The sequence below is a fragment of the Genypterus blacodes genome, unplaced genomic scaffold (genome assembly GCF_046128005.1).
Source record: "Genypterus blacodes isolate CSIRO-AG114 ecotype Tasmania unplaced genomic scaffold, CSIRO-AGI_Gbla_v1 ptg000052l_1, whole genome shotgun sequence".
Lineage (NCBI taxonomy): Eukaryota > Metazoa > Chordata > Actinopteri > Ophidiiformes > Ophidiidae > Genypterus > Genypterus blacodes.
Window position 1 is genome coordinate 4,270,995 of NW_027466864.1, and position 24,469 is coordinate 4,295,463.

General features: G+C 40.5%; 2 protein-coding genes across 4 annotated transcripts in view; both read right to left on the reverse strand.

Annotated features, from left to right (window-relative positions):
- The window catches only part of LOC143000817 (apoptosis-associated speck-like protein containing a CARD), a 39,417-nt gene extending 24,123 nt beyond the window's left edge, over positions 1-15,294 (reverse strand). Inside the window, exons 1-4 of one of the 3 annotated variants that reach the window (XM_076150250.1) lie at positions 14,599-14,996; positions 13,934-13,978; positions 3,630-3,656; positions 78-1,311 (exon numbers count right to left, since the gene is read on the reverse strand). In XM_076150250.1, coding sequence (XP_076006365.1) covers positions 1,085-1,311; positions 3,630-3,656; positions 13,934-13,978; positions 14,599-14,851 — 552 coding nt within the window. In that variant the 5' untranslated portion in view covers positions 14,852-14,996 and the 3' untranslated portion in view covers positions 78-1,084. Of the gene's footprint in view, positions 1-77; positions 1,312-2,542; positions 3,359-3,629; positions 3,657-13,933; positions 13,979-14,598 lie in introns of those variants that run through there. The other 2 variants (XM_076150249.1, XM_076150248.1) reach the window with 2 other exon arrangements.
- The window catches only part of LOC143000816 (uncharacterized), an 83,562-nt gene that overhangs the window by 45,816 nt on the left and 13,277 nt on the right, over positions 1-24,469 (reverse strand). Inside the window, exons 9-14 of the mRNA XM_076150246.1 lie at positions 13,335-13,375; positions 12,390-12,693; positions 11,187-11,224; positions 9,820-10,123; positions 8,613-8,659; positions 7,255-7,558 (exon numbers count right to left, since the gene is read on the reverse strand). Of these exons, the coding sequence (XP_076006361.1) occupies positions 7,255-7,558; positions 8,613-8,659; positions 9,820-10,123; positions 11,187-11,224; positions 12,390-12,693; positions 13,335-13,375 (1,038 nt within the window). The remainder of the gene's footprint in view (positions 1-7,254; positions 7,559-8,612; positions 8,660-9,819; positions 10,124-11,186; positions 11,225-12,389; positions 12,694-13,334; positions 13,376-24,469) is intronic.

Sequence of the window (24,469 nt, forward strand, 5' to 3'; positions counted from 1 at the left end):
GTAAGTATAAGATGTGCTCTAGTGGATGGACTGAGCAGATATGACTGGAGTGTATATTAGCAACATATCTTTTTAAATTTTCCACCAGGTCTGATGATTGTGACACTTTTGCGACTCCTGGATCAGGTCTTCCACCAGCCTTTCCACTGCCTGAGTGAGCTTGATCTTCTGGCTGCGCTGACCATGTCCCTTTCCACCAACTTTCCACTCTGAAGCTGCAGCCCTCTCATGCTGCCTCTGCCTGTGGTTTAAAACCTGCTCAGCCGCCAGATCCAGAGGAACGCTCCACTACACCTTACGGAGAGGAGGCCGTTGAGGGTCGTGTCCGGGAGACCGCATGTTGTATTTTATTTCATTTGTACAGGTATGTGTTCAATTCTTTCATTGATTTCATAATAAATGCTGGTCGTGTTCTGCATTTAGTAGTTTGTTTAGGTTGAGTGCATTGCGCATTTATACATTTTATTTTGTGGCTTGACTTGGATGCACGCAACAAGTGCAGGCCTGCACCACTCTGAGTTCGCGCCACGCGTTACGGAGAGGAGGGCTGTTGACTCGTGTCATTCACCAGCACGGTTTGAAACCTCAGCACTCCAGAGAGAGTTGGGTAGCTGTCAGAGGTGTTCTGTTTGGCCGTGAAGGTAACAGGTCCTTCAAGAGAGAACAGAACAGTAAAATTGGTGACTGGAGTGATATTTTGATATTACTTGGTTGTGGTTTTCAACAAGTATTCAACATGGCGTCCGTGGTGGCCATTTTAAAATGAAACGGCAGGCACATCATAGCAGGATGTGATGGATCCCGCTCTAACATTTGGCTGCACTTCCGTGGATAACTTCAGTGTTGAACTCACCCAGTCTCTTCCTCTTACTAGTCCTTTTCGGAGCACCAGGCTCCGTGAGCGTTGAAACGTTTTGATCCATCTCTTGGCTGCGTCTGTAAAAACCAAAGCAAACGTTACTGATTGTTGCTGCTGATTTAATCGGTGTCCTGACGACGTCACCTTCCGTCACCGTACTGGATATTAAAATGTAAACCCCGAGTCTCTGTCTCCTCTCTGCAACCAAACAATCCTAAAGAATCCTCAAGTCAGAAGGCAGGAAGTCGACAGGAACGTTTTGCCCTGCTGAGTGTTTATCACTCTGAAGATCTCCCTCATTTGATCCTGAGAGCTACCAGTCTTTTGGATTGTATCATTACATTCTTGATCGATGACCTTCTTGGTTTTCAGGGAGTCCAAAATCAGTTTGTCCTTTATTTCAGTCACTTTCTGGATCAGATCTTCTTCATTGTTCTTCAGAAAGTCCTCCACTGAGGAAAGATGGACAGAAATGTGATGTTTATGAATTATGTGTGACAGTCAAACTTTACAATACAGTGTAAACAAATACAAGAGCACAGCAATAACTTCTGTCTTTGTAACTCTATTTGTTGATCCCACACTGTGGTCAGTATTGTGCTTGTATTTTGTGTGGCTGTTGAAATGAATATAGTTTGTTTCTCTGTGTTCCTAATATTTGTTACCCCTTATGTCAGGGGTGTCAAACTCAATACACAGTGGGCCAAAATTAAAGAAACTGGGACGAAGACGCAGGCCAGACTCCATCTTTCTTGATAAATGGACTACAACTGTGCATCTTTTCCCTTCTCTCCAGATATATGTTGATGAACTTTTTCATATGGAAACATACTTGAGTTTAGCTTAAACATTAAGTCTGGAACAAGCACAGCTAAATATTATAAATAGGCTAATACTAATTTCCAATGTTACCAAACAATCCAGACAACTCGCATTCAATTAACAATACTTAATCCCTTTTTAGCCATAAACCCCTAAGAAATAAACCCCAGTGGCCATAAAAGGTACTGCACCCCGAACGTTAGACGAATCAAATAGCATGCTAGCTGTGCCACGAGTTAAACACACAATCCACACGAACTTCAGAACACCACACGACACAACAAATAAGCACTTGTATGGGTCGGGAAATAACTGTCAGAGGACAACAACAAAATTCGGTCCGCCTAACCAGAATAACTATCATATTAAAATGTACATCACTACAGTGAAAACGGGCTTCAAGGGCAAACGAAAATACAAAACCAAATAAAAGCTACAAAACAATGTAAAACGTGTATCATATTTAACAATATGATAAATATAACACATGCAATACAACGAAAATAACACTTAATGACGTTTATTGCGACCGTATTTCTACCCCGCTCACCTGCAGCAGGAGACATTGTTTCTGCCGCAGGCTACCCATAATGCAACTGATGTAACCTAACTTACACAATAAAATCACACTATTCATTTATCTATTTAATCAAATGCTGGTCTGATTAAATAGACCAAATAGATATATGTATTTGACTTACCAGGAGAGCTTGTGAGGTGAAATCTGAACACGCTGGTTTGTTGTCCTAATATTTACACAGTGTATTAGGCTATAACGATGTTTGAAATATCAGACATGCAGAATTGACTTCAAAGTATGAAGTCCACATTCTGTAATATTGCAAGCACACAACTCAGGGATATGGAAGATTCAAAACAGAAATTTATTCCACAAGAAGCTCATAAATGGGGTCCCATCAGCTATCTGTAACCTGCTTAAACTAAATGATAACGTATGAATCTACAGGTAAGGATACTTATACGGAAACTATAGACGCACAAAAACGAAAACCCCTCTCCTAAAGTAGGACAGCTAATAGAGCACAGATAAACAATCTCCTATGACGAGACAAGATTAGAAATAGGATGGATAACTTAACATTCACATTCAGAAATTACATTAATTTTAAACCAACACAAGGTGAACACCAGCATTAGATTCGATTCCAATTACACATTATGCAAATAAGCAAAATATATGTTGAATTTTTGGCTCCAACAGGAAGAATAGATGTGTCTTTATTCATTCAACATTCTTCTGATTTTATGTGACCATGTTCAAAAAGTCAAGATCATTTTATAAAAACGCCCCCCTCTAGAAAAACTATTCATAATTTCTCAGTTTTACTGTGGAACTTTGGTCTCAAGGTGATCTGTGGATATTTGATCCCAAAAATGGATTCAACCATGACAGTTACATCTTTTTCTTGAGCTCATCCATAAGCACTGGCTCCTTTTTCTCAAGAATCCCATAGAATTCATTTTTGCCCTGCTGAGTTTTTATCACAATAAAGATCGTCCTCATTTGATCCTGAGACGTCCTGATTTTGAAGATTGCCTCATAACATTCTTGATCGATAACCTTCTTCGTTTTCAGGGAGTCCAGAATCTGTTTTACATTTGTTTCAGTCACTCCCTGGATCAGATCTTCTGCATTGTTCTTCAGAAAGTCCTCCACTAAGGAAAGATGGACAGAACTGTGATGTTTATGAATTATGAGGCGACAGTCAAAGTTTGCAATCCAGTGTAAACAAATACAAGAAAACAAACACAGCAATAACTTCTGTCTTTGTAACTCTATTTGTTGATTCCACACTGTGGTCAGTATTTTGTATTATGTGTTTCAAAAACCCCAGAACAACCAGATAACCAAACCCCCAGGACTAACAGGTCCACATGTCACTTTGAGAGGCATTAATAAGCCTGTAAAGTGAATAAGTGCACCTACCAGCTGCTCCAGATGAGGATCCTCCAGCTGTAAGACAGAGACAAGGAAAGAGGAGGGGGGATAACATTAGCATAATACATTTACTGACTATCAGGTTGAAAACCAAATCAACATTTTATTGAATGAAACTGATCACAAGTGAAATATCACTCATGTCATGATCTAAGTAAGTATTTCAAAGTCATTTTTGGTGCCCTCTATAGTTGTGTCAGTATAATTTGTTTACATTTATGTAAAACCCAAACCAGTCCACAGAAGCACTTGTGTATGCTACATTATGACACAATCATCCAATACTTCAGTGATTCATGCGTGTTCATTTGTGCAGGGAGCAGGGAGCATCAAGCGTGAGATGAGTCATGATGCCAAGTGCTTATCATCCATCCTTTACATTAATCTCATCTTGCATTTGACCTCGACGCTGATTTGCAGGAAGATTAAAACAAATTGGAATCATCATATCTCACCCGGTGCAGCTGCAGGGTTTCTGCTTTGGTATTCCTCTGAAATAAAAGGCAGTTTTTAGATTTGATATTTAGCTGTTTTCAGTAACTGTGTAAGCCTTTGCTTCATTTACACTGCATATTGAAATGACTGACTCTGTCGGATTTTTTGGGTCCATACTGTTCCATCACCACTATCTCTGAGTGTGAGCATGAAGTCAATGTCTGGATTTTCAATGAACACTTCGTAGAAATTTGGGTCTTCTACTATTATGAGACGGTTTGCCTGTGGGAGAGTAAGGAGGGAAATGAAGGAGTTTCTACCTTTTCATAAGTGATTATTTCAACTGTGACAAGAAAGTTCAAACCTTACCTCAGGAGAAATATCTGCAGTGTCCAAGTTTGCTGTGAGGAAGAAACGGTCTTTGATTCTCAGGCCTTCCACTTGAAATGGTTTTTCAATGATTTGGTAGCCATAAGACAACTTCCTCTTATTGATGGCCTGAGGAAAAAGACAAAACTCAAGGGGGGGTCTTATGAGGAATAAAGTATTATTCTAAAATACTACGAGTACAACTAGTGCCTTGACAAACTGCCTTAATGACCATGGTTGTTGCTGTTTCATATTGTATTGATAATTGCCGTCTTGCACCTGTTGTGATTTGTGCTGGGAGGGAGACATAAAATTAATAACCTCTTGTAGTCCGGGATCATGTTGGATCAGATACACGTGTAACGTGAGGAAGGATATGCTGGACCTATATATCAACATGGAACAGCGAACTTTCAGTCGAAAGCCGAGTCTTATCAGGATCCCTTTAAGAGAGAAGTGGGGCTGTGTCAGTTTGACATGGGATGGTGTGACCTCAGACACTTGTTCCACTTCCACAGCGTCTCCACAGAGTTCCATGTGTAGGACTGCAAACTTGTCAGACACATCAGAGATGTCCTCTGCACAACACACAAATGAACACGTCTGGTGAGGACATACTGATCGTACCCATGTAAGCATTTACACACATGGTATTAAACAACAAAGAAATAATGGGATTTCATTAAACGTCCTCTTACCGATGCAGATCCAGTGTGGCAGATACACTTCTTCTAACTTTCCATCAGTGATTGTGATGTCCAGCAGGGGACCTGCAGGTGTGTACCCTGTGCCTGCCAGTCTCTCCCTGTGTTCCAGCCAAGTGTTCAAGTGGTACTTGATGGTAACCCTTTCATGACAAACCCAGCGCAAACCAGACACGCTGCATTCAAAGTGACCTGCTTCAGACTGGAGGCTGAAAGAAAAGAACAGAATGACATTTAATGTTCAATACTGAATATTTACAATATCATTCATTTGAATAGTTGCGTTATGTGTGGCACACCCGATATGGCGTGACCACATAAGGATTAAACCCTTTAATCTCATTTTGGATTACTGTATGAATGTATTTTATTCAGAAAAGAAACTTGATCCATTAATCTTAAAGTACTTCTATATTAATTGTCACTGTATTATTTGAGTGGAATGTGTTTGTTTGTCCATATCAGGGGGGTTGAGGGATGGAATTTGTTCCGGTTGCATGGGGGGAATCAATGGGAAAGCACTCAGGACCGCAGGTACTTCAGACTGGTTGATCAATTCCCGATTGTGCTGTTCACCTGCTTAACACAGGTAAAATGCCTCTGCGGCCAAATCCACCCCTGGGAGCCCTAACATGTGCACAAACACTTTGTATGGGACAAAGATACACATTTTGTAGAAAGAGATCAATATAAATATGCAATATATGAACAATATATACATTTATATACAATATAAATAAATATGCATGCATGTGTACTTGAATACTGGAGCTTTGGACTCCTAAACAGGAGCAGGAGTTTGTTGGTGGTCATGAGTTCACTGAGTAGTCAAGAGTCACTTATGAATATGAACAATAGTTCTAATAGAAGCAGGCAGATTATTACAAACAGTTTGGGGTTTAAATCATCATTAATGTTGCATTGGTCTGTAAAATTTTCCAAGATCCTTATCTTTGATCAGGTCTGATGATTGTGACATAAAGCTAAATATATAAAGTTCACCTGTAAGTTGGAGTCTGGTCCACACTGCTGACTTCAGGTTGGACTTTGGTCCAGAGAGCAGACTTCTGCTTCAGGGTAGAGGAATGAATCGATAAATCACAGGGATTAATCCTGATCAATCATTTTGAAACACTAAATGAGTTATTAAATGTATGAATTTACCACAACACTGCCACATGCTTCAGGACTCTCTTCAGGTCCTAAACAAAAAGAAACATACATTGCAGCCCAGTGAGAAGATGGACAGAGAGAGATTTACTCTGCTGACTCTGTTATTTTTGTTTCTCTGTTCAGACAATAACAGAGGATATAAAACTGATTTCATTGAATCTTGACAAACGCTAATGTGAGCTTTTTGTTAATTAAGGTGCAAATCAATTCCTGCACAGCAGTTCAGCTTGATGTTGGGGCATCTGCCAAATTTAAAAACTTCAAACACAGATTACAGATAAATATCAACACTAAATATGAAACCTTTGGCATGAAATATATCATAAATAATATAATAATGCAGTTATTACCTTTAACAGATGTTTTTCTTTCAGCCCCGCTTATTGAAAGTGCATTTGACATGAATGTACACTTTACACAGAATAATAAACAGTAGGCGTTACACACACACCAGCTCCTCAGACGTGATTACGTATCTGCATGTGACTGTTCCATCCTGTTCCCATTGGCTCGTCTTTGCACACACGCCCTCTTTCATGGGAGCGAGCACATCTCTGCATTAACAGATCTTGCTGATTGGTGGCTGCGCGATACTGACTGAGTCTGATTATAGGGTTTCAATTTTGTAAACCCAGCTTACACAAACAAGGCCGAGGTCAGTTGAGCTTCCTTCTTAATACAGGCCCCTGCACCACCAGGATTGGAGTGGAGGGAAAAATTGCCACGGCGACAAGTCCACGTTTGAAATCACATCCGTAGTCCCAATAACTCAGATTTAAAGCACAAACTCCCTTCATACCCCTCAGGACTACAGGACAGTTTAGCTTGATGTTTTGGCATCAGCATGATTTCAAACCCAGATCACAATCACTCACACTACATATGAAACCTTTGGTAATATATCATTATAAATACAGTAATGCAGTTATTACCTTGAACAGATGTTGTTCCTCCAGACTCACCTTTAGACCCTGAGCTGGTGTCTGACAACATCTGCACCAGATCATGCCTTTTCATTTTTATCAGAATTTCCTCTGCCACGTTCACACTCTGTGGGCCGAAGGTCCTCATCATCTCAGCCACTGTGTCCTCTTCATCTGTGCTCCATCGTAAATGTAGGAATCGTTTATTGCGTTCCAATCCTCCAATCAGGAACCAGTTGAATGTATTGAGCTCCTCTTCACTTAAACAACGGACTATTCTCCTAAGCTTCTCTCTGGTCCTCCTTGCTTCTTCCTGGTAAATATAAATCAAATGTTCAGAGAGCATGTATGTAAGTAATTCCTCCACTCTCATTCATTTCATTGTTGTCAGAATATTAATCATGTGAGTGTAACCAGAAGAAATACATCTCCAATTTCTTTCAACTGAACAGTTCAGCCACAGTAGCTCTGTTGTGTAGCTGTAGTTCAGACGCCCCGTCCCACAGCTACTTCATGTTTGCCTTTAAATCATTGACTGTCTGAACAGGTGTGTTACTGTCCTTCCTGCTGCCTCCAGCTTAAACTGTGTTTTCTACTATGGAAGGTTTCCTATGAGCCGACTGATGTTGGTATGCAGACATTCTCCTTTTGTATTGTTATCGAGTGTGGAGCACACAGGGTCACAGTGCACTGAATCAGGCAGTGTGTGTGCCGTGTGTCTGCATGTGTTGACACCTGGAGCACGCCTGACAGTGAAACGGTCGTCCCTGTGTGAAGGTACAAAGCCCCTGCAGTCGGCCTGCAGCCTTCCATGTTTGAACATTGTTATTTCTGGAGCAGTCAGTTAGCTACATTAGCTTTACACCTTTTTGACAACTATCCTCTGACTGTCTTATTACTGATAAACTTTGCCTCCAATCTCCAGCTTGGTGTTTTACATTTTGTTCTAAAAACAAATCAGCTTGAACCTCTCGTCTCTTACCTGTGTGTTGGAAACCTTCAGGTCTTTAGTTAAGGTGATTTAAAGCTCATGTTGAGTTCTTTCTTTGGGTGCCGTAGTTCAGTACGTGCCATGACCTCATCCCTTCAGCATGGCGTCAGAACGTATCATAATACCAGAGTGCTACTGAAAAGTATGAGTGCATTCTCCTCTCTGCATGTGTGGTAGATGTTTTATCTGCTTGAACATAGTTTTGAACTCCACGTTCCTGTTTTTACGCCCTCATTTATTCTCAGCACACTTGGTTTATTTTCACACTGCGCTCTTAGCTGTTAGTAGCTCGCTCGTATTAAAGAAAGCTCTCTGACGCCATGTTTTGGTGAGCCACAAACACATTTTATTTGAAAACTGTAATGTATAAAATCACATTGCTCACTTTGTCTGCAGATGGGAATTCCACCGTAGACTGTTTCCCTGAGGAGAAAGGAAAGAAAGAACCAGATTAGTCTGATGTCATGCTGTCTGTCTGTCACTGGAACATAGGTACAGGGTGAGGACTCAAACACAGGCAGTAAGGATATGGAGCAGTGTGCATTTAAACAACAGTTCCAAAACAAAGCTCAGCATAATGGCAGGAATCCAAAAAGGCAAAGTCCAAATGTTCAGGCAGACTGAGAAACTAGCAGGAAATCAAGGATGTAGACAAAATAAAAGCAAACAAGATCTATAAGAACAAGAGGGAACACACATCAGCCCACTTCATTTCCCCAAGGATGTTCATTACCAACACTACAGATTCTCAACAGGAGGCAGACATTTACGTTCGCTTCTTCCTGCGTTTCATGTTGCTAGTATTGCAACTAAAACAAAAGTTATGACAACAGTGCTTAGTATAAGGCAGTGGTTGCCCAACTTGTTCTGCAGGGCCCCCCTTTTGTAGATAAGAAAGTCTTCCCCCCACCCCCCCCCCCCATCCCCCTTCTCCCATTTTGGGAACCACTGGTCTAAAGTATTGATCACAGGTAATAATTGATCAACAAGATACACTAATGACATAAAGTTGGATCAAATCCAGATGTATTGAAAGTGAATTTGTCATGAATGTACACTTTACACAGAATAATAAACAGTAGGCGTTACACACACACCAGCTCCTCAGACGTGATTACGTATCTGCATGTGACTGTTCCATCCTGTTCCCATTGGTTCGTCTTTGCACACACGCCCTCTTTCATGGGAGCGAGCACATCTCTGCATTAACAGATCTTGCTGATTGGTGGCTGCGCGATACTGACTGAGTCTGATTATAGGGTTTCAATTTTGTAAACCCAGCTTACACAAACAAGGCCGAGGTCAGTTGAGCTTCCTTCTGAATACAGGCCCCTGCTCCGACCAGGATTGGAGTGGAGTGAAAATTGCCATGGAGACAAACCCACTTTTGAAGTCAAATCACATCCGTAGTCCCAATAACTCAGATTTAAAGCACAAACTCCCTTCATACCCCTCAGGACTACAGGACAGTTTAGCTTGATGTTTTGGCATCAGCATGATTTCAAACCCAGATCACAATCACTCACACTACATATGAAACCTTTGGTAATATATCATTATAAATACAGTAATGCAGTTATTACCTTGAACAGATGTTGTTCCTCCAGACTCATCTTTAGATCCTGAGCTGGTGTCTGACAACATCTGCACCGGATCATGCCTTTTCATTTTTATCAGAATTTCCTCTGCCACGTTCACACTCTGGGGGCCGAAGGTCCTCATCATCTCAGCCACTGTGTCCTTTACATCTCTGCTCCATCGAAAATGTAGGAATCGTTTATTGTGTTCCAATCCTCCAATCAGGAACCAGTTGAATGTTTTGAGCTCCTCTTCACTAAAACAACTGACTATTCTCCTAAGCTTCTCTCTGGAGTTCCTTGCTTCTTCCTGGTAAATATAAATCAAATGTTCAGAGAGCATGTATGTAAGTAATTCCTCCACTCTCATTCATTTCATTGTTGTCAGAATATTAATCATGTGAGTGTAACCAGACGAAATCCATCTCCAATTTCTTTCAACTGAACAGTTCAGCCACTGTAGTTCTGTTGTGTAGCTGTAGTTCAGACGCCCCGTCCCACAGCTACTTCATGTTTGCCTTTAAATCATTGACTGTCTGAACAGGTGTGTTACTGTCCTTCCTGCTGCCTCCAGCTTAAACTGTGTTTTCTACTATGGAAGGTTTCCTATGAGTCGACTGATGTTGGTATGCAGACATTCTCCTTTTGTATTGTTATCGAGTGTGGAGCACACAGGGTCACAGTGCACTGAATCAGGCAGTGTGTGTGCCGTGTGTGTGCATGTGTTGACACCTGGAGCACGCCTGACAGTGAAACGGTCGTCCCTGTGTGAAGGTACAAAGCCCCTGCAGTCGGCCTGCAGCCTTCCATGTTTGAACATTGTTATTTCTGGAGCAGTCAGTTAGCTACATTAGCTTTACACCTTTTTGACAACTATCCTCTGACTGTCTTATTACTGATAAACTTTGCCTCCAATCTCCAGCTTGGTGTTTTACATTTTGTTCTAAAAACAAATCAGCTTGAACCTCTCGTCTCTTACCTGTGTGTTGGAAACCTTCAGGTCTTTAGTTAAGGTGATTCAAAGCTCATGTTGAGTTCTTTCTTTGGGTGCCGTAGTTCAGTACGTGCCATGACCTCATCCCTTCAGCATGGCGTCAGAACGTATCATAATACCAGAGTGCTACTGACAAGTATGAGTGCATTCTCCTCTCTGCATGTGTGGTAGATGTTTTATCTGCTTGAACATAGTTTTGAACTCCACGTTCCTGTTTTTACGCCCTCATTTATTCTCAGCACACTTGGTTTATTTTCACACTGCGCTCTTAGCTGTTAGTAGCTTGCTCGTATTAAAGAAAGCTCTCTGACGCCATGTTTTGGTGAGCCACAAACACATTTGATTTGAAAATTGTAATGTATAAAATCACGTTGCTCACTTTGTCTGCAGATGGGAATTCCACTGTAGACTGTTTCCCTGAGGAGAAAGGAAAGAAAGAACCAGATTAGTCTGATGTCATGCTGTCTGTCTGTCACTGGAACATAGGTACAGGGTGAGGACTCAAACACAGGCAGTAAGGATATGGAGCAGTGTGCATTTAAACAACAGTTCCAAAACAAAGCTCAGCATAATGGCAGGAATCCAAAAAGGCAAAGTCCAAATGTTCAGGCAGACAGAGAAACTAGCAGGAAATCAAGGATGTAGACAAAATAAAAGCAAACAAGATCTATAAGAACAAGAGGGAACACACATCAGCCCACTTCATTTCCCCAAGGATGTTCATTACCAACACTACAGATTCTCAACAGGAGGCAGACATTTAGGTTCGCTTCTTCCTGCGTTTCATGCTGCTAGTATTGCAACTAAAACAAAAGTTATGACAACAGTGCTTAGTATAAGGCAGTGGTTGCCCAACTTGTTCTGCAGGGCCCCCCTTTTGTAGATAAGAAAGTCTTCCCCCCCCACACCCCCCCCCCCCCCCCCCCCCCCCCCATTTTGGGAACCACTGGTCTAAAGTATTGATCACAGGTAATAATTGATCAACAAGATACACTAATGACATAAAGTCAAATCAAATCCAGATGTATTGAAAGTGAATTTGACATGAATGTACACTTTACACAGAATAATAAACAGTAGGCGTTACACACACACCAGCTCCTCAGACGTGATTACGTATCTGCATGTGACTGTTCCATCCTGTTCCCATTGGCTCGTCTTTGCACACACGCCCTCTTTCATGGGAGCGAGCACATCTCTGCATTAACAGATCTTGCTGATTGGTGGCTGCGCGATACTGACTGAGTCTGATTATAGGGTTTCAATTTTGTAAACCCAGCTTACACAAACAAGGCCGAGGTCAGTTGAGCTTCCTTCTGAATACAGGCCCCTGCTCCGACCAGGATTGGAGTGGAGGGAAAAATTGCCATGGCGACAAACCCACTTTTGAAGTCAAATCATATCCGTAGTCCCAATAACTCAGATTTAAAGCACAAACTCCCTTCATACCCCTCAGGACTACAGGACAGTTTAGCTTGATGTTTTGGCATCAGCATGATTTCAAACCCAGATCACAATCACTCACACTACATATGAAACCTTTGGTAATATATCATTATAAATACAGTAATGCAGTTATTACCTTGAACAGATGTTGTTCCTCCAGACTCATCTTTAGATCCTGAGCTGGTGTCTGACAACATCTGCACCAGAACTTGCCTTTTCATTTTCATCAGAACTTCCTCTGCCACGTTCACACTCTGGGGGCCGAAGGTCCTCATCATCTGATACACTGTGTCCTCCTTATCTGTGCTCCATCGTGAATGTTGGATTTGTCCCGAGTGTTTTAATCTTACAATCAGGAACCAGTTGAATGTTTTGAGCTCCTCTTGTCCCAAACACCTGAGTGTTCTCCTAAGCTTCTCTCTGGTCCTCCTTGCTTCTTCCTGGTAAATATAAATCAAATGTTCAGAGAGCATGTATGTAAGTAATTCCTCCACTCTCATTCATTTCATTGTTGTCAGAATATTAATCATGTGAGTGTAACCAGAAGAAATACATCTCCAATTTCTTTCAACTGAACAGTTCAGCCACTGTAGTTCTGTTGTGTAGCTGTAGTTCAGACGCCCCGTCCCACAGCTACTTCATGTTTGCCTTTAAATCATTGACTGTCTGAACAGGTGTGTTACTGTCCTTCCTGCTGCCTCCAGCTTAAACTGTGTTTTCTACTATGGAAGGTTTCCTATGAGCCGACTGATGTTGGTATGCAGACATTCTCCTTTTGTATTGTTATTGAGCGTTGAGCACTCAGGGTCACAGTGCACTGAATCAGGCAGTGTGTGTGCCGTGAACATTGAACATTGCTATTTCTGGAGCAGTCAGTTAGCTACATTAGCTTTACACCTTTTTAACAACTATCCTCTGACTGTCTTATTGCTGATAAACTTTGTCTCTAACTTTGCCTCCAATCTCGAGCTTGGTGTTTTTCATTTTGTTCTATATCAAACTGCCCATTTCAGCTTCAACCTCTCGTCACTTTAAGAGGCATTATAAGCCTGAATAGTGAGTAAGTGCACCTACAACCTACAGGGAAAAGAGATCCGGCTGCTCCAGATGAGGATCCTACAGCTGTAAGACAAGGAGAGAGGAGGCGGGATTACAATGGCATAATTCATTTACTAATCACTGGGTTTAGCATTGACAAAATGATTGCTTTCTTTAATCATCAGGGTGACGTCACTGAAATTATGTTTTTTTTTGACAAACTCATTTTTAAACTCTTACTCACTCTTTAAATGTTCTTCACTTGCTGGCTTGTCGATTCTAACACGAGAAACGACCATTTTAACATGTGAGATTGGGTTTAGCACTGCCCTGGCCTCTATCACCACAGGGTTACTTCCTGTTACACTTTTGAAAACTATAGCCACTTCAAGAAGTTGACCTCTAACACCTTAAGAGGCTCCAGCAGAGGCTTTAGTTGTCAAACTTGCACATCTTCTAATTCTCCTCTACAGCCAGCAAAATCCAGTATAAAGTTGTTTTTACATGCTGAAAAGTGATCAGACCAAATGACATGAAGAGAGTAACATTGGTGGAGCCTCCCTTTAAGATTCTGTTCTGGTCTGGTCTGTTCTCAGTTAAATAAGTAAGAATAAATGAAAAGGTTTCCTTTAAATCGCTCACCGTCACTGGAGCCTGGTGCAGAGGACTGTCCACCCGTTTCTTTAACTGGAATAATACAAGGAAACATAGGAAAATGAAAATGTAAATGATTATTATTCATTTGTTTAAACTGGATGTGAGACACTGTGTAGTTTAGTATTGTAGGATTCAGTGATTCTGACATTTCCTTATTCTTTTATTATTCAATTAATTGTTCTTCACTGCTTGCAAAACTTGGACGAGCTATTAATGTGTGTAATCACAGTCCACGGAAATGAAGAACTGTAGCTTTTAATAACTATTAATTTTTAACTATTCATGATTGAATAACTACAATTATAAACGTGTAACTGACATCTTCAATGTTAGAATTCCTATCTACTGGTTGTAGCCTTTAACGTGCAAGGACTTGTCGAACCAACTCGGCACAACAGGGTTACGTAATCAATCCGTGGAAAAATGGAAAGCAAAAACGGGCGGGTGAAAGTTCAACTGTACACATGAGTTCAACTTTACATTTCGCTTCTTTGAAACCTATTTTTGGTCCCTTTTTTCTGTTTACCGCTACAAATACAGGCAGATTTGTATGTTGCTGTTTTGTCCAAAGAGACTTTCTGTTTCGATTTGGTTTCTGCAGCCTGGTGTTCCGTCTCCCGAAACACCAAAGCACTCGATCTTCATCTCACCCAGATCGTCAGCTTCATCGTTGAGGCAAAGCTTCCTCAGGATCCTCTCCGCCTCTCTCACGGCTCCGTCCTCCGTGAAGGTGGAAACCAGCACGTCTGTAATATCTAAGTAGTCTTTTCCCTCCACTTTGTTACGGGGGACCCGCGGCTCTTCTTTGCGGTTCCGAAGCTGGACATAGAAACATTTTAAGTCTTTGGCGTCCAGGTTCTCCAGCATAAATGAAATAGCCTTTCTTTTGCTTTTATCTGCCATTTCTCCTCAAGGACAAAAAAGGAGTTTGGTTTGTACCAGGCGCGCGCAGACTTCAAACTTGGGCGTCACCTGCAGGAAATGCCAGGGGCAGTGTTGCCAAGTCCGCGTATTATAAGCGACTTTGGGCTTGTTTTTTGTTATAAAGTCGCTTGCAAATCTCGTCAGTCGCGGGTTGCGGGTTTTTGGGCTTGTTTTCTAAACTGTAGTCGCTTATTTGGGCTTGTTTTGCTGCCTGCATGATCCCCGCCTCTCCCAGCTCTCGACTCCACCACGGTCTATGACAACGAGAGTAGAGATGTGACGTTCGCGAACGATCCAGTTCTTTTGGACGGCTCATTAACATGAACGATGAGAGCCAGGTCGCGATTGGTTGGGAGCCGTTCTTTTTTTCGTTCATTTTTTTTCTCTCTCCCTGCGATCATCTGTTTGCGATCACGCCTCTAGCAGACAGATGCTTACAAAAGCTCCTCACTCCACTGTCCACGCTTGGCTTAGCCAACTCATGGCTAAGAAGCTTAGTGTCCTGGCTACATCAGTTCCATCCGAGAGAATTTTCTCTAAAACAGGACAAATAATTACAGAGAGGAGAAGTCGCCTCAAGCCCGAAAAAGTAAGGGCACTTACCTTCCTCAATGCAAATTTGCCAAGGGACAAGAAAGAGAGGCCGTTAAGCATGGTTTATTATTGCTGCTTTATTATTTATTTTATTTATTTTTTATTTTGTCTACAGTTGATGTTGTTATTTGAGTTATGGTTATGCTTTTAGTCTATTGTACAGTTTGTACCAGTATTTCCAGTAGCGTGTATGCAAATTTTTTCTCAATTTATTGCAGTTTTATATGTTTTGATAACACTTGAAGTATTGTTTTAGAGTTTTGTATGCAAATATTTTGTCATTTATATTAGTTATTGTTTTCTTTAAAATGTGCACCTTTATTATAAGCCTGTGTTATATAATATTGTTTGTATTGAGGGTTTTTTTGTATTATTCTTGAAATCTGTATTGTAATGTTCTTGAATTTTTTGCACTTAAAGCTTTTGCAACTTCTTTGAAGCTTGCTTTGGGCTTTTTGTATGTATTTGTAAGTATTAAGGTGTTGGATAAGTAAAATAAGTCAAAGTAGGTTTACGCGCGTACACACACTTTATACAATGAGAAAATTGTCATCTCACTGTCAATCAGACTTAAAAAATCTTGTCCACACATGTCAAATGAAGCTATAATCTATACTATAGAATAATTCAAATTCAAATATTTGTGGGAAATCTAAGTTAGAAATTATTCTGATCCAAATCTCAGCCCATCATTCCTCCCTTCTTTCTTATTTACAGGATAATAGGAATTAACCCCAGACTGGCTTCTTAAAAAGTGAATATATAGAAAAGAGCCAAATGAGCCAGTTTTTTGAACGGCTCTTTGAAGTGAACGGATCCCAAATGAACGGCTCCCTCCAAAGAGCCAAAAATCCCATCTCTAAACAAGAGACACAAAGGCGACACCGCTATAGTTTGTCTTATTCCAAGACCCGTCCACACCCCTGTTTACTGGTTACCGCCCACACCCACACTCGCAATGCACAACAGACTCAGACTCAGTGATAGGAGGAGTGACAGAGACGATGAGCGGGAAAAAGTGGGCGAAATATGGAAAGAAATACAGTAAAGAGTGGGAGAAAGAGAGTGGACTAAAAGAGTGGATACGAGCTCAGGTGGGAGACAACACTAAGGCATTCTGCCGTTTCTGTAAATGCGAGATACGTGCTCACCATGCGGATTTAATTCAGCATGCAGGTACAGAAAAACACAAAAAAAAACGCTGCCCCTTTCTCTTCCATAAGGCTCACAGACGTTGGTTTCACATCTTCAAAACCAAATGAGACGAATCAAGCAAAATAGTTAAAAACAGCCACTTACGTAGCCTGCCACACACCAATCAGTGCTGTGGATCATCTTGGTGAATTCATTGGATCTGCCTGTTGTTTTATTTACTTTCCGTTTTACACGTTGCTTGTTTGGTTCAGAATTTAAAAGCTCACATTTTTCAGCTTTTATATTGACTGTAATTCATGTTAATTTTCTGTTACTTATTCAGTAGGCATATATATTTTCTTTAAATCAAAGTTTAAAAATTAAGTTATTCAAAGTTTTAATGTTCACTGTTAATTGTCAATTTGTTTTTATTTATGCACAATACACAATGCATATGTATTATATTTTTATCAAAGTTTAAAAATTAAGTTATTCAGTTTTTATGTTGCCTGTGTTTCCTGTTCATTTTCTACTGACTACTGACAACTTTCTACTTTATATTTGTACTATTTCAAGAGACTTCTTGTTTACACATTGTGGTAGGTTTTTTTTTTTTTTTATAGCTGGTTGCTTGGTTCTATCGCGAGATCTGGCAACACTGGCCAGGGGCCTTTGGGGATTTTGAGCGTCCGGTGTCCCAACGTTGTGTTGAGTTCAAGTGCGTTTGAAATCAAGCGCAGTAACTTTCGGTACATTTCCATCCTGTACATGACAAGAAATATTTCATTGATAACGTCTGTTCTGAAAGACGATCTATCAGATGTTGATCAGATGATACTTTCTTCTCCTCTTTTCACAACTGGGCCAAAAATGCATTTCATGATGACGCTGTGTTTGTTTCTCTGTGTTTCTAATATTCGCAACCCCTTGTGTCGTTATGTAAAATCTGCAACAAGAATAGTAGCAACATCTTATAAATACAAAAGAAAACCACAAATTACAGACTTCAACGCGCTCACATGACATGGTATCATCAACAACAAAAAGATTGTTGTATAAATGTATTTTATTCGGAATAGAAAACTTGATCTTTTTATCTTAAAGTTCTTACATCTGTATTAATTGTAACTTTATTATTTGAGGGGAATGTGTTTACTGAGGCGGAACATTTAAATTCGTTCCGGTTGCTCGGGGGGGAATCAATGCGAAAGCACTCAGACCCGCGGGTTCTGTAGAAGAAATCTGTGAGAGAGAAACGGACTGACTCCTGGTTCTCCTGTTCACCTGCTGAACACGGGTTAGTGAAAATGTTGTTTATCATTTAAAAACAACTGTACAAAATTAAACCTCAGTAATGGGACTCTTTTGGGACTGTCAGTTAAATGTATTTAACGTTGCAACAGCGGTCGGCTTCTGAACCGAAGTAAAGTGAGTAATTTGTTTGGGTTTTCGCGGGACGGCGTCCATTTTGTTAATCTCAACGTTTACTGACACGGCTCCTGTACACTGGAATATCGTAATATGATGTATAAATAGTTCAAATGTGTTTCTAAAGCAATGACTTAGGACAGTAGCATATTTTTTAGTTATTAATTGACATGTAAATCTAGTTTAAAGTTAAATAATCTCACTTGGGTTAAAACGTTTCAGTGGCCTGTAAGCATTGCACAGTATGTTGTCTCCAGTCTGTAGACAGTGTTGGTGTCTTGTGTATAATACTGTCAGGTTTGTACTATATTTACTAAAATATTTACTGGGTAAAAGCTTATTAAATTGTGTTTAACACAAGTGTAACCAGGTGAAATCTGAAGCACTTAATGCAGCTCATGGTTGTCCAACCACTGGACTAGAGTGAATGTGTGTGTGTTGTATGTAAGTATAAGATGTGCTCTAGTGGATGAACTGAGCAGATATGACTGGAGTGTATATTACCAACATATCTTTTTGATTTTTCCACCAGGTCTGATGATTGTGACACTTTTGCGACTCCTGGATCAGGTCTTCCACCAGCCTTTCCACTGCCTGAGTGAGCTTGATCTTCTGGCTGCGCTGACCATGTCCCTTTCCACCAACTTTCCACTCTGAAGCTGCAGCCCTCTCATGCTCCCTCTGCCTGTGGTTTAAAACCTGCTCAGTCGCCAGATCCAGAGGAACGCTCCACTACACCTTACGGAGAGGAGGCCGTTGAGGGTCGTGTCCGGGAGACCGCATGTTGTATTTTATTTCATTTGTACAGGTATGTGTTCAATTCTTTCATTGATTTTATAATAAATGCTGGTCGTGTTCTGCATTAAGTAGTTGGTGTGCGGTCGAGTTCATTGCGCATTTATACATTTTATTTTGTGGCTTGACTTGGATGCACGCAACAAGTGCAGGCCTGCACCACTCTGAGTTCGTGCCACGCGTTACGGAGAGGAGGGCTGTTGACTCGTGTCTGGGTTATGTTATATTTTATTTCACTTGTACAGGAGACAATCTTCGTAATAAAGAAACAACCAGCAGCTGTCTGCGGTGCGGTATGTTCATCCAACACAAGAACACGACGTAGAGATCACCAGGAGTGACAGATGTGCTGCAGGCCTGGTCAGAGAGGACAGCGAGCCAGACACACCCGTTACAATGGTGCCGTGACCTTAACAGGATTGGTCTGAAGATCGACGCCAGCTCGTTCGCAGAGGAAGGCTGCTGTCACTCAACTTTCATGGTACTCAGGTATTTTTTGGGACTGTGCCGGATATCTGAGTGGAGCGTTTCCCTTTTGTTTTCATGGACTAAACTGAGTTCTACCAAAGAAACATGGAAGAGCCAAATTAGTGTGACATGGTTTTTTTATGCTGTTAATTGATTGATGTAGTTATCTAACTCTGATACCAGTACTGTTCTTCATTCATGTTATGATATTGTTTTTCCTCAAAAAAAAAATCTGTGTGAGCGAAGGTGAGGGTGATGACCGTGTTCCTTTTGGGTACCCGTTTGGTGTGGGGAGGGGGTCAATCAACCAACGGGTTGTAACCAGAAGAACAGGGCCAATGGTGACAGGGCAGGAGAAGAGGCCTGTGTCAGGACTGTAGCCTTCTCCCTCATTCACCAGCACGGTATGAAACCTCAGCACTCCAGAGGGAGTTGGGTAGCTGTCAGAGGTGTTCTGTCTGGCCGTGAAGGTAACAGGTCCTTCAAGAGAGAACAGAGCAGTAAAATTGGTGACTGGAGTGATATTTTGATATTACTTGGTTGTGGTTTTCAACAAGTATTCAACATGGCGTCCGTGGTGGCCATTTTGAAATGTAACGGCAGGCAAGGCCGAAATGTTGAAAACTCGGCCCACTATTAGGATGTCGTAGATTAGATCTGTCCCTTTACATTTGTCTGTGTCAGAGTTTACCTTTGATTTCTTACTTTGGCTTTCGTTAAATCGGAAAAGATCCAGATCCATTCGTGATTTATTCAGATCAGAATCACTTTATTGCCAATTAAGTTTACACTTAAAAGGAATTTGTTCCGGCAGCATTCACATTCTGTGTGTAACATTCACTTATATGCGAACATGCAGACCAGCATGTTTGTCAGTGGTGCTGTGAGCAAGTTGCAGGTTCGATTCCCGACCCTTAAACTATATTTACAAGATAAAAGGTTTATTTATACATTGTGACATCGTGAGGGGCTTTTCCCCTGAATGTCAGTTTCAGGCACTGCTCGGGTGTCCACAAATACAAGGAACAAAGGTTTTCAGCCACACAAGGTGCTTTTAATTTGCCCACTCGTTCCTCCGAATGTTCAACAAGGTTTCTTCATAAACCTGAAACGTGTCAACCAAAAGTAACAGGAGTTTCTACCACCAAGTGTGGCGCGCCGTCCAGCCTCCCTGTAGCTCTCCTGTGCTACCAACAGAGGGGGACATCTCTGTCCTTCAGGACTCAGCCTCTCATGATGTTACAACATGTACAAGTGTTGTAACAAGGATCCAACCTGTGGTTTCCTTCCTTATTTGCTGTGTTTTTCGACCACATCATAGCAGGACGTGATGGATCCCGCTCTAACATTTGGCTGCACTTCCGTGGATAGCTTCAGTGTTGAACTCACCCAGTCTCTTCCTCTTACTAGTCCTTTTCGGAGCACCAGGCTCCGTGAGCGTTGAAACGTTTTGATCCATCTCTTGGCTGCGTCTGTAAAAACCCAAGCAAACGTTACTGATTGTTGCTGCTGATTGAATCGGCGTCCTGACGACGTCACCTTCCGTCACTGTACTGGACATTAAACTGTAAACCCGAGTCTCTGTCTCCTCTCTGCAACCAAACAATCCTAAAGAACCCTCAAGTCAGAAGGCAGGAAGTCGACAGGAACGTTGGCTCCTCCAAAACTCCATTTTGCCCTGCTGAGTGTTTATCACTCTGAAGGTCTTCCTCATTTGATCCTGAGAGCTACCAGTCTTTTGGATTGTATCATTACATTCTTGATCGATGACCTTGGTTTTCAGGGAGTCCAAAATCAGTTTGTCCTTTATTTCAGTCACTTTCTGGATCAGATCTGCTTCATTGTTCTTCAGAAAGTCCTCCACTGAGGAGAGATGGACAGAAATGTGATGTTTATGAATTATGAGGTGACAGTCAAACTTTACAATCCAGTGTCAACAAATACAAGAGCACAGCAATAACTTCTGTCTTTGTAACTCTATTTGTTGATCCCACACTGTGGTCAGTATTGTGCTTGTATTGTGTGTGGCTGTTGAAATGAATACAGTTTGTTTCTCTGTGTTCCTAATATTTGTTACCCCTTATGTCAGGGGTGTCCAACTCAATACACAGTGGGCCAAAATATAAAAACTGGGAAAGTCGCAGGCCAGACTCCATCTTTCTTGAAAAATGGACTACAACCGTGCATCTTTTCTCTTCTCTCCAGATATATGATGATGAACTTTTTCATATGGAAACATACTTGAGTTTAGCTTAAACATTAAGTCTGGAACAAGGTCTTAATATTATAAATAGGCTCTTATTTTATCTTAAAGCCCTATATTGCTTTGCACTATCAACTTTGCTGCTGTAACATGTGAATTTCCCTGTTGTGGGACAAATAAAGGATTATATTATCTTATCTCTTATCTTAAACACATGAGAAATGGATTTTCAAATGAGGGAAACATCAGCGGCATTCGTTTCTTATTTTTATTTAAATAAATGAAATAATACTTTAAGCCTCTCTCTATCTGTAACCTTTCAAGTTAATTTGCAATGGGAACCTTTTTTTCACAGAACATCAAAACCAAAATAAAATAATTTCCTACCATGAAAATCCAACAATTCAACAAGTCCATGCCTTTGAGTAGTGAGACAAAAGTGCATAAAGAAAGGCTCAGTTTGCTACACTGATTTACTCTGATGCACATAGATACGTGAGTCGGTGATTTTCGCTGGGAGGTGCGATAAAAAGATACGATAGGATAAAACTTTATTATCCCATGGGGGATTGCTGAAAAATTAAAAGAAAAGATGCTCACTTGCCTCCACTTACAGTACATGGAGGTGTATTAACGGGCAAACTCTAGTTATATGGAGACATTTAATGATTCCTAAATCAATGTTATAATACCGTTTTGTAATTGTCATGGGAGCAGGTGTCACATGCCAAGGTGGAAAGTTCTGAAAAAATTGAATGATAAATGTCATTTGAATCAAACCAGTTTTCAGGAAGTTGATAACAAAAAAAAATTGACGTTTAGTTAGATATTACAATACATAGTACATTTGAATTCAGACTTTTTTCACACATTTCTGTTTACTATTACTATCTTTTTAATCGGAACGATTCCACAATAGTGTATTTCTGTGATGAGCTTGGATGAAGATGACTTTATTGTACTGCAACATAAGACATTGTTTCTGCCTATTTAACACATCAAAATTCACTCCACAATAAGTATTAAACCAAATTATATCTAGTCGTATACTAATTTCCAATGTTACCAAACAAACCAGACAAGTCGCATTCAATTAACAATACTTAATCCCTTTTAGCCATAAACCCCTAAGAAATAAACCGCAGTGGTCATAAAAGGCACTGCACCCCGAACGTTAGACGAATCAAATAGCATGCTAACTGTGCCACGAGTTAAACACACAATCCACACGAACTTCAGAACACCACACGACACAACAAATAAGCATTTGTATGGGTCGGGAAATAATTGTCAGAGGACAACAACAAAATTCGGTCCGCCTAACCAGAATGAATATCAAATTAAAATGTACATCACTACAGTGAAAACGGGCTTCAAGGGCAAACGAAAATACAAAACCAAATAAAAGTTAAAAAAACATATAAAAACGTCTATCATATTTAACAATATGATACATATAGCACATGCAATACAACGAAAATAAGACTTAATGACGTAATGAGTGTTTGCTTATTGCTTATTGTATTGTTATTTTATTTTTTTATTGAATGTATTTCTCTTTGTCTGCACTATCCCCCTTTGCTGCTGTAACACTGTAAATTTCCCCGTTGTGGGACAAATAAAGGAATTCTGATTCTGATTCTGATTTATTGCGGACCGCGTTTCTACCCCGCTCACCTGCAGCAGGAGACATTGTTTCTGCCGCAGGCTACCCACAATGCAACTGATGTAACCTAACTTACACAATAAAATCACACTATTCATTTATCTATTTAATCAGATGCTGGTCTGATTAAATAGATCAAATAGATATATGTGTTTGACTTACCAGGAGAGCTTGTAAGGTGAAATCTGAACACGCTGGTTTGTTGTCCTAATATTTACACAGTGTATTAGGCTATAACGATGTTTGAAATATCAGACATGCAGAATTGACTTCAAAGTATGAAGTCCACATTCTGTAATATTGCAAGCACACAAGTCAGGGATATGGAAGCAGCTTAAACTAAATGATAACGTATGAATCTACAGATAAGGATACTTATACGGAAACTGTAGACGCACATGCTCAAAAACGAAAACCCCTCTCCTATCGCAGGACAGCTAATAGAGCACAGATAAACAATCTCCTATGACGAGACAAGATTAGAAATAGGATGGATAACTTTACATTCACATTCAGAAATGACATTAATTTTAAACCAACACAAAGTGAACACCAACATTAGATTCGATTCCAATTACACATTATGCAAATAAGGCAAAATATATGTTGAATTTTTGGCTCCAACAGGAAGAATAGATGTGTCTTTATTCATTCAACATTCCTCTGATTTTATGTGACCATGTTCATAAAGTCAAGATCATTTTCTAAACGCCCCCCTTTAGAACAACGACTCATAATTTTTCAGTTTTACTGTGGAACTTTGGTCTCAAGGTGATCTGGGGATATTTGATCCAAAAATGGATTCAACCATGACAATTACATCTTTTTCTTGAGCTCATTCATAAGCACTGGCTCCTTTTTCTCAAGTATCTCATAGAATTCAATTTTGCCCTGCTGAGTTCTTACCGCACTGAAGATGTCCCTCATTCGATCCTGAGAGCTACCGGAAGATTTCAAAATTTTCATATAACATTCTTGATCGATAACCTTCTTCGCTTTCAGGGCGTCCAGAATCTGATTGACATTTGTTTCAGTCACTCCCTGGATCAGATCTGCTTCATTCTTCTTCAGAAAGTCCTCCACTGAGGAAAGATGGAAAGAAATGTGATGTTTATGAATTATGAGGCAACAGTCAAACTTCACAATCCAGTGTAAACAAATACAAGAGCACAGCAATAACTTCTGTCTTTGTAACTCTATTTGTTGATTCCACACTGTGGCCCTTTTTGTGTTTGTATTTTGTGTGGCTGTTGAAATGGATGTAGTTTGTTTCTCTGTGTGTCTAGTATTTGTTACCCTTTATGTCGTT